At 39.0% G+C, this 10,484-nt stretch overlaps 1 protein-coding gene and 1 pseudogene across 1 annotated transcript; both read left to right on the top strand.

The window, feature by feature from the left end:
• Window positions 1–407: 407 nt before the first annotated feature.
• On the top strand, window positions 408–4,506 carry LOC113076251 (poly(ADP-ribose) glycohydrolase ARH3-like; annotated as a pseudogene).
• Window positions 4,507–4,939: 433 nt separating this feature from the next.
• On the top strand, window positions 4,940–7,499 carry LOC113076252 (serine/threonine-protein kinase pim-1-like). The gene is made up of 7 exons (XM_026248911.1): window positions 4,940–5,414; window positions 5,633–5,833; window positions 5,981–6,126; window positions 6,272–6,650; window positions 6,763–6,939; window positions 7,098–7,186; window positions 7,365–7,499. Exons 1-7 carry the CDS (start codon window positions 5,108–5,110, stop codon window positions 7,374–7,376), a joined length of 1,311 nt encoding a protein of 436 aa, XP_026104696.1. The 5' UTR covers window positions 4,940–5,107; the 3' UTR covers window positions 7,377–7,499.
• The last annotated feature ends 2,985 nt before the right edge of the window (window positions 7,500–10,484 follow it).

Raw genomic sequence — 10,484 nt, 5'->3', positions numbered from 1 at the left:
CCTTTATATTTTAATTGTTTATGATGGTCTTATATGCACGATTTTATATAATTTCTGAATTGAGAATTTGTTGAATCAGCAGGCGTAGAAACTTAGGTCCCTTACTCAATAGCAGCGTGTCATTAGCGTTCTGCGCAGCGATTATGTCATTTAAAAATTAAATAAAATGCATTGAATAAGAAGAACCAAGCGTTTCTGTAAAGTTAGGTATAGTCATTTTCGAGAATCGGTTCGAAATTATAATATTCGGCGGACAGTTTGATGAATCGTGATAAGCAAATATTTGTCATGCTGCGTTAAGAAGCGGGTCAACAAACCCCGGATGTCACTGTTGTAGAATAACACTAGGAGCGTTTGAATCGATTTCTCGAGTGCAGTTTGTGTTCATATTAAGATACAGCTAGGAAATGTCGGCAGCAGCGCCCGGTGTGTTGTCCCGGTTCCGCGGCGCATCTGGTCGGCTCGGTTTTGGGCGAACTGTATTGGCGGAGAGTTTTGAAGGCGCTGGTGATGTTCCTTTAGATCGAGTCCTGCAGCATCTCAGCGCTCTGGAGGATGAAACACGGGGCGATGGTGAGGATTTCCCTGTTTTAACGATTATATTATACATTGAACATATTTACTCACGGCTGTACAAGCTTTTGCAAAGTCTTTGTAAATCCTCTGGTATTCCTCATTTAGGGACACAATTGTTACCTTCGTGGTAACATTTTTGGTGGTATAAAATGTACTTTATTTTGTTTCAATGATATTTATTCTTTATTTCATGGAACAGGCAATAATCACCTTTAAATTATGCTCCATTTTTCTCTCTCTCTCTCTCTCTCTACATATATATATATATATATATATATATTATATATATATATTATATATATAATATATATAATATAAGAACACCTAAAATACCAGTTTTACTTTCATTAAAACATTTTTGACTATGAATCTAATTTGGTGATGTTATTGACATTTTTCAGGAATCCTTCAGTACAGTGATGACACAGCCATGAATGCGATGTGTTGCAGATTTCACTCCTCACCAGGATGGCGTTTGATGAACGAGACATGGCCCGAAGGCTTTGTTATCATTGGAAAGGACTAAAAGAGTCATTTTAAGTAAGTGTTGATTCTCCTGATCATCTTACTCGATTCCAGATTTGCAAAGGAGTTTAACCTTGCTCCGGGGCGAGGGTTATGGCGCAGGTGTCGTACAGGTACTGCAGAAGCTTGCGGCACCCCATCTGAAGGATGTCTTCCAGCCGGCACAGGCTCAGTTTGGCGGCCGCGGGATCTTTGGCAATGGAGGTGCCATGAGAAGCAGCACCCTTTGCCCTGGCCCTTCAAAAGTCGTTCTGATGTCTTCAGGTAAACAGTCATCTGATGATCAAATCTAAGCTAGTAGACTTCAAGCATTCTTGACTTAAAACATAAGAAATATTGTGCTTGACAGTGGCGGGCCTTTGAGTCCGAAAGGTTGAGAACCATTGTTAAATGCTTAATTTAAAGGATCATTTTGGACTGGCCCAGGCTAACATTCTGTCCTTCCCATTTGCTTTGGCAGTACTCACGGCTGGCGCAATGTTAACACACTCATGCTCTTTGGGCTACAATGGGGCGGCGTTGCAGGCCCTTGCTGTCCATCTGTCTCTTCCAAGGCGCTTTGGCTCTGCCAAAAGAATTCATCAACAAACTGATATCAGAAATGGAAAGAGATGGAAAATGATGAAAAGCCCAGCTTGATGCTCAAGCGTAAGTGAATCCATGGAAGAACACATTTCAGTTGTATTTTTCTTAAAGGTGCCATCTGTAATGTTTTGGCAAAAAAAAATCAAGTCAATACTCCACATTCCATACCAGATGGGGGCAGTATGCCTCAATAAAGTGAATTGGTCTATTCTAGAGTAACAAAACGAGAAACAGGCATAGTCTCTATGCTCCGCCCCTACTTCCACAACAACACTACAGCCATAGCCGAAGACTAACTGTGTGTTCACACCGCCGGCGTCTAGAGCGTCAAAAATCGCTCTTGATGCTCTGCTCACGACGACTGCAGAAAGATTTGTGAGCGATCAGATGCTCTAACGTAGATCGAATGCTTATTTTGTATTTAAAGCGGCCGCAAAGCAAACAAGCTGTTGATCTCGTGCAGACTTACCACAAGGAGTTATAAGTTAACCTCATTAAATATTGTTGTGGACGAAATATTAGGATCCTTTACTTAAACATGAACAATCTCATACACCTTGGTCCACGTATCACTTTTAATTTATTTTTTATGTCCCTGTACGCAAACAGGGACACATCATAGATTAACACAAACTACAGGGACACATCATAGATTAACACAAACGCTAAACAGCAATAATCAACCTGTCCTTTATTCTGCTTGAAACTAATGTGCCAACTCTCAAGCATTCACCGTGAGACACACGCAGTTGACTCTTTTCACACGCTTTCACGCCACACATCAATTTTTTCACGCACAGAAAAACCACGAAGCAAAGAGGACACGGAGACCAACAGACTAGACAGAGCAGGTTAGTTATGATATAATAAAATGGGTAACGTTAAGTTATAGCTAGCTAATTATCAAACGCAGCTACGGTTAGCCATCGCTTACATTAACACGTTTATCGAACAGCCTTCGATACATTTCTGTTATAACTTCCCGAAAACAAATACACAAACATATAAAACAAACTTCTAGCGAAATACTAACAGCATCTAACTTAGCAATGCAAAAGAAATGTTGCAAGTTCGGAGTCGAACCTCATTTCTTTCAGGTCCATCAGTTGTCTCCAGCAATTAAAAGCAGTGCCGTTGTTTACTCTGGTTCGGCTCCTTTTCTTATCGGATTTGATTTGTGATTCCGAGCGCGGTGGTGGTCTCTTGCCAAGGGCTTCAGTCATCCTTTCTCTCTCTTCCCTGAACTGAAATGAACTACTGGGCTGTACTTTCCACATGATTGACATCAGGTTCAGGCACGCTGACAAGCCGTGCGAGTTATTCGTGTATTGCAGGTTGGCTGGTGGTTATGTTGCCCCGCATACCGCCTCACATGGCCGAAACTGGTATTACGACACCTGTCGGGCAGGGCTAGTAATGCTAATGCTAATTAAGGTTGATATCTCTGCAGCACTATAACTTTACATTTTTTTTTTATGACATCATCGCCTTTATTTCTTCTCATTCTTTTGATGCGTGTAGGTCATGTTATGGATATTTTTACCTCAATTTTTGCATATGGCACCTTTAAAGGGAAAGTTTAAAAGTTAAAGTGTGTCATAATTTACTCACCCTTGTGTCATTCCAAACCTGAATGAGTTTCTTCCTTCAGAAGAACATGAAAAAACATGATTTTTCTTTTAAATAAAGCTACATGAAAATAAGAAAATAGTTTTAGAATTAAGAACTACTAATTGCTACTTTTAATACTAAATTACTAAAACTGAATTGAAAAAAATTAAATAAAGCTAAATAGAAAATAACACATAACAAAATTACCAAAACCTAAACTAAAATTTAAATGAAACATGAAAATATAAAAATATATTTTAAAAATATATAATAAAAAAATACTATAATAGTATATAAATAATAAAAAAATACAACGTCCAAATGAAATTGGAATTTTTAATTTATGTACAAAATATTTTCTATTAAGTTCCACACAAGATAGAACAGATTTGAATCAGTAAATTAAGAGAGGTGAACAGTTCATTTAAAAAGAGTTATTAGAGTACTGATTCAGTGTTTTATTCCACAGACTCAATCTATCAGAGTTTCCATATTGCTCACGATTGCACAGAGTGAAAGAACTTCTGGACAGAAACAGTGTGAGCATTGAGGAGGTCATATCTGAACTGGGTTAGTATCACTTTACCATTGCTTAGCATTGATCTGATCATTCACAAAGGTATTCTGCTGTTTTTCTTGAAGTTGACACTCTTTCTTTGTATTAGGGAATGGCATTGCTGCCTTACAGTCTGTGCCCACCGCTATCTTCTGCGTGCTGCATTGTTTGGAGCCCCGGGACGGGCTGCCAGAGCGATTCGGAGGACTGGAGAGGACAATAGCCTACAGCTTGGCTCTGGGTGGTGACACTGACACCATAGCTTGCATGGCAGGGGCAATCGCAGGAGCACATTATGGCATTGACTCCATTCCCCAGAGCTGGCAGAAGAGCTGCGAAGGGGTGGAGGAGGCAGATGATTTAGCGAGACGTTTGTATGATCTTTACTGCCTTCCACAGTTTGAAGAAGACAGGGGGACATCAAGCTGTGAGAACAATCAACTGCACACATACGGCAGTGATCAGCACACTACAAAAACTGACTGACCCACTACATGGACATGTGCAACATGCAGCCACGCATAAGTGAAACTTCACCAGGCACAAAGTGTCAAATGCACTTGCCAATATACTTATCTGTGTTTATAAAATGTGAAATTCTTGTGCAAAACGTTTATAAGAAAAATAATAAAATGGTTCCATTTTATTGGTAATAGTCTTGTTTTATTCTTTCTTTACTTCATACACATATATATATATCTATATATATATCTATATATATATCTATATATAGATATATATATATATATATATATATATATATATATATATATATATATATATATATATATATATATATATATATATATATATAGAACAGCTTTCTGAAAACTATTTACAGTGGGGTTTCAAAGGTCACTCACTAATGAACATGTCTCATTATTTTTTTGTTGTTGCATTTTTTAATTAATTTTTGTTATTAACAATAATACATTTTAATAATACAATTTTCTACTTTTTATAACCTCATAAATATTTATTAATAAAATAGGTAAACAGTAGATAAGAAATATGGTGCAAAATATCCTGAAATGTATTTATTAGATACTTTTTTATTATTATTGTTTAAACTGTGTTAGAATTTCTGTGAGCCTCTCAGCTCAGTGTGACATCATAAAAGAATTCAAAGAGTTTTAGAATGTAGCACAGGACTATAAAGACTTGAAACTCACCTGCTCAGTTTGTGGCGAGCAAGGAGTAGTTATCATTAACGGTGTTAAAAGTTGTTGATAGAGTTTTTATCGTCTGCTAAATATGGGACAGCGACTTTCTCGAAGAGAAAAGGTGGAGGAAGGAGGTGATGAGTGTGTGCATGAGGTCAATCCCCGTACATCAGTTACATCCACCAAACACAAGGCGAAGATCCGTCCTCGTCCTGATGAGACGCCTGCGGGAACCGGTGAGGGACGGCAGGAGAAAGGGCGAGAGAAAACAAAGAAAAACAGGAGGTTCCCCTCTCTTTTATGTTGTTTGTCTCACCCCAAATCCACCGGAGCTCAGGATGAGCAGGGTGAGGTGGACCAGGACGCTGACTCCGGACCGTCCATTAGGTGTTCTGATGGTAAATGACATGCTCTTAACTGTTTACACATAATATTAAAAAACACACTACCCACTAAAAGTTACAAAAACTCTGCTTTCTATACTTTATTTGTCCTTAATATAGATTAAATAATGTAAAGACTAGTTCCAAACTAGTCAAAAGTACCCCTAAATGAAGAATTAATATGAGTATGAAATAGCAGTTTTATATTATTTGGTTGATATTCCTCTCTTTAGATCAGACTTCTCTACAGGACATCATCTGTACTGTAGAGGACAATGATCATCAGGAGGCTTCTTCCAGTCGTCCTGAAGACTACATAAGTGCTGAGGACCAGCTAATGGAAGATCAGGACAGTCCAGTTACTCTGTCAGAAGGTGAGAGTGTGTCACAACTGCTGAGAGAGCTGGACTGTAATGAGATCACGCGGATCCAGGGTGAGTGTACTGTCAAAAGAACAATAGTTATATGATAATTACAAGCCATGTTACAATAGTTTTACATTAAGTCTAGCATGATGTCACTGCAGACCACTTCTTTATCAAATAATAAAAGATAAAAAATAACTAGTTATGTTTTAATAGACCACATTTGCTGGAAATATGATATCGGCAAGAAGATGGGGGAAGGAGGATTCGGCTCCGTCTTTGAGGGGACCCGGTACAAGGACGGCCTTTCGGTGGCTGTGAAACTTGCAGCCAAGACAGAGAATATGCCATACATTAGCCTTGTAAGTAGACTGTGCTCCCTGTGTCATCTTTACTTAGTCACTGTTTGCATTTACAACGTCTTAAAGCACGAATGTTTTAATAGACTAAATGCTTATTTGAGAAACCACTTCCATCTAACCATCATCAAAACTGTCCTTCTTCTAGCCTGATCATCCCAGTCCGGTTCCTCTTGAGGTGGCCCTGACAATCATGGCCAATCAAGGCCCCAGCTGTAGCCAAATCATAGAGTTGCTGGACTGGCAGGACCATCCAGACCAGTATATCATGGTCCTAGAGCGGCCCTCACCCTGTGTCGACATGCACATTTTCTGGGAGTATAATGGCAACCTCTTTAGTGAGGAGTTAGCGCGTCATTTCATGTGGCAGGCGATTGATGCTGCTGTCGTGTGCTGTTCCCGGGGGGTGTTCCACCGGGACATCAAAATGCCAAATCTCCTCGTCAACACAGAGACCCTGGAGGTCAAATTGATCGATTTTGGGTGCGGGGACCTCCTGAAAAGCTCTTCTTACAAAACCTACTCTGGTATGTATTACATTTTAAACATGTAGTCTGGGACTTAGACTCTTGTGACCAGTTAAACAGTGTCTTAATGAATGCCATTTCAGAGTAACATGTGATAAACTCTTGCCTTCAGGGACAGCGATGTACTGCCCTCCCGAGTACTTCGAGAAGGGTGAGTACCACGGGAAGGAGGCAACAGTGTGGTCGCTGGGCGTGCTGCTGTTTGCCATGATCACCAGCCTTTTCCCGGACAGCAGCGATATCAGCTTGATGGACGCTGATGTGTGGTTCCAGCCGGGCTTCTCAGACGGTGAGAACTTCATTACAGCAAAGAAGGACAACTGACATTCTTAATCATATAAAACAGAAAAACAGTCTTCATCAAAGATGCCCTAATGGACATGGCAGGAATTGTTCTGAGTTTAGAAAGCAGGTGTGAAGTTGAAGGTAACATATCTTTCTGCACAGAATGCTGCTGTTTTATTCGAGGTTGCCTGAAGAGCAACCCAGAACAGAGGCTTCTTTTGGAGGAGATGCTGTTTCATGACTGGTTTGAGGTACTAAGTCTAAGATAAGCTCAAATGTATATATTGACACATGGTCGTTTGTTTATTTTTCGCCTGTTTGTTGGTTTGGTTTGGTTTGATTCTCTCAATATGGACATCCGCTTCCTTTTGGTTACTATTCAGTACCTGCTGCAACAATATAGTCAGTTTCTCATACATTCTGTTTCAGGTCCCCCTATAAGTCATGGAAAAGTCCTGCAGTCCTGCGTCTGGCGCCTCGGCTTGCAGTTGTAGTTTTTGCACCTTGCAGAACTACTTGCCTAGGGATGTGTACTGTTCATAGTTTAGGTTTAGTAAAGTTAGACCCTCCATCCCTAAGCGACAGCCTAAGCGTCTTGCAGGCCTTGCAAGCCTTTGTTGCATCTGCCTCTTTGGCTTGAGGTGGAAGTTTTTGCAAGGCCCCACAGAGGATGAAAGTCTCAGGATGTTCTTTGCTTCACTGGTCCCAGAGGTCCCTCACATTGATGCTCCAAAAGTTCCTGTCATTAGCAACCGGTTCCCAAACATCCTGTCAGGGACCCTCCAGAAGTCACAGTAAAGGCATTCCATAGGACTGTCACGATAACAACTTTTAGTTGTGTGATATCCAGAGCTGCTCCAGAGCTCCCCTCTCAACCTATACCAAAGGTATCAGCATGTCATTTGGCTGCAGACAGCATCAAAGAAATAAAAATGGCCTTTGGGGGAGAACAAAACTCCCAAAACTAAGTGAGTGAGTGAGTGACTTGACTTTCAGCAAAGTATGGTGACCCATACTCAGAATTTGTGCTCTGCATTTAACCCATCCAAAGTGCACACACACACACAGTGAACACACACAGCAGTGAACACACACACACAGCAGTGAACACACACACGCACACACAGTGAACACACAACTGGAGCAGTGGGCAACCATTTATGCTGCAGCACCCGGGGAGCAGTTTTGGGGTTCGATGCCTTGCTCAATGGCACCTAAGTCGAGGTATTGCCAGCTATAAGAAACTACAACAAAATGTTTTATGTAATATTGCCACTGTAAAAAAATAAACAGCAAAGATCCATTTTAAATGAGGGAGAATTTCTCAATCTTAATACAGGGCATTAATATATGTAGATTTATGCACATTTTAATTTTAGAGAAATGTAGATAAAAAGAAAGAGACTGCAAGAAAACAACAAGCAATGGACCTTTGTCAGGAAGTATAAAGGTCTGCAGAGTAAATAGCTTTTGTGCAGTAAATGTCTTGATTGTAGACACAAGTGTAAATGGCTGCTGGGCTGAATGTGACCAGACAAACAGATTCTCTGATGCTTTGGATTAGTGCCTAATACTAATAAACAACTAATATTAGTACTGTACCCATTAATAATTAACATTTTAAAAAGATCAATCCAATGTGATGAACAAAATATGTAAAAAATGCAATAATGACAATTATACGGATTTAAAATTTGCAGATGGGTCATATGTTCTGTTAAATTACGTGATGAGAAAAAGCACATAATTCAACTGATATTATTGCACTGTACGCATTTACATTAAGCACTATTAAATGCTTAATATGGAGTCCACGACCCCAGGAAAAAAGGGCAATTTGACCGGAAGTGCCAGGAAATTAAATGACAATGCCACAGATTGGCATAATCTCATCCTGAAATGGGAGCGATTAAATGACGAGGGATGCACGATTGCGACTGAAATTGTTAATCTGGGACTGAGCAAAAAATTTAACGTGTCAATAAAAAAATTAAAAATACTATAAACAGAAATTATACTTATAATTCTAATGCGTTTATATTCATTTTTGCATATGTATGTGTGAGCAATCTACCTGCTCTTTTACACTGTAACCAGTTTTCTGCATCATGTCTGTTCCCAGATATATCGAGCCTGATGTTGTGATGGAAGGAGGAAGTCTGGCAGCTGGAGACTTTTCAGAGAACTTGAAACAGAGCACCCAAGAGCTGGGAGAAGATTACAAGACGTTGTGGATAAAATGGTAATTTTTTGAGAACTAGCATTAGCAATCCTTCATTTTTGTAAAAAAGTTTCTGTAGTCTAAATTGTTTCTTCAAAGGAAAACATGTTGTCAAAGATGGAGAAGATGGTCTTCATTGTTACACACACGCTCCACACAACAGTTTGGTAAGAAACAAATGCTCAGTCAAGTACAAAACACCAAACTATCCCATTTTCTGTTTAGGTTAATTTGATCTGGGATCTGTACTGTATGTCCAAAGTTTACTTTAATAAAATTGGTATACTTATAAATGTGTGTGTGTGTATGTGTGTGTGTGTATATATATATATATATATATATATATATATATATATATATATATATATACACACACACACACACACACACACACACACACACACATACAGTGCACAGTATAAATGAGTACACCCCCTCTAAGGGTCTAGTGGACATGTATTTCACTCAATCTTAATGCTCTTGATCAGCTGATGGAGATTCTGTAGAGACGAGCTGAGCAACACTACTCATTACAGACCAGAGCATTTCAGGAGGTCGTTCTCCAGAAGTTAAAACAGGACAGATGTGAAAATCTGTACACTATATTCTATATATATATATATATATATATATATATATATATATATATATATATATATATATACATATATACACACACACACACAAATTTAGTGTGAAGCAGTTAGTCTTTGCATATGCAAACCCTTAAAGGAATAGTTACCCCAAAAATGACAAAAAGGCCACCCAAGAAGTAAATTATTTTGTTTCTTCATAACATATTCGGGAAAATTTGGCATAATTTGCTCACCAATAGGTGCTCTGAATGGATACCGTCAGAATGAGAATCCAGACAGCTGATGAAACATTTTTCCACTTCACAAGACAATGATTTATCGACTGGAGTGGATGGATGTGTGGATTCTTTGTGATGTTTTTATCAGCTGTTCAAATGCTTATTCTGACGGCACCCATTCACTGAGGATCAGATTGGAATTCAGAGGATGCACTGGTGAACAAGTGATGTAAAGCTAAATTTCTCCAAATCTGTTCTGATAAAGAACCAGACTCATCTGCATCATGGATTGTCTAAGGGTGTGTATATGTTCTGCAAGTTTTTATATGCATGACAATCATAATATGTATAATTATATATTATTTAAAAAGACTGGTACCTGAAATACATGAAAGCTCTATATAATCTCATTTTCAAAAACGTATGTCAATGTCCCATAATCACTCATCACCCTTGTTTTTTGTCCCCTTCGTGACAGTTGAAGTATCTTCCAAGCTTTACGAGTCATACAAGC

This window comes from Carassius auratus, unplaced genomic scaffold, assembly GCF_003368295.1.
Source record: "Carassius auratus strain Wakin unplaced genomic scaffold, ASM336829v1 scaf_tig00019462, whole genome shotgun sequence".
In the NCBI taxonomy this organism is placed as follows: domain Eukaryota; kingdom Metazoa; phylum Chordata; class Actinopteri; order Cypriniformes; family Cyprinidae; genus Carassius; species Carassius auratus.
Note: the sequence above shows the minus strand (reverse complement) of the source record. Positions and strands in the feature narration are given on the sequence as shown.

Excerpts from the sequence above, each read along its gene's own strand:
- LOC113076252 (XM_026248911.1), top strand. The coding sequence starts at position 5,108 with ATGGGACAGCGACTTTCTCGAAGAGAAAAGGTGGAGGAAGGAGGTGAT. Across the intron at positions 6,127-6,271 it reads ATATGCCATACATTAGCCTT|CCTGATCATCCCAGTCCGGT; the intron begins GTAAGTAGACTG and ends TCCTTCTTCTAG. Across the intron at positions 6,940-7,097 it reads CCAGCCGGGCTTCTCAGACG|AATGCTGCTGTTTTATTCGA; the intron begins GTGAGAACTTCA and ends CTTTCTGCACAG.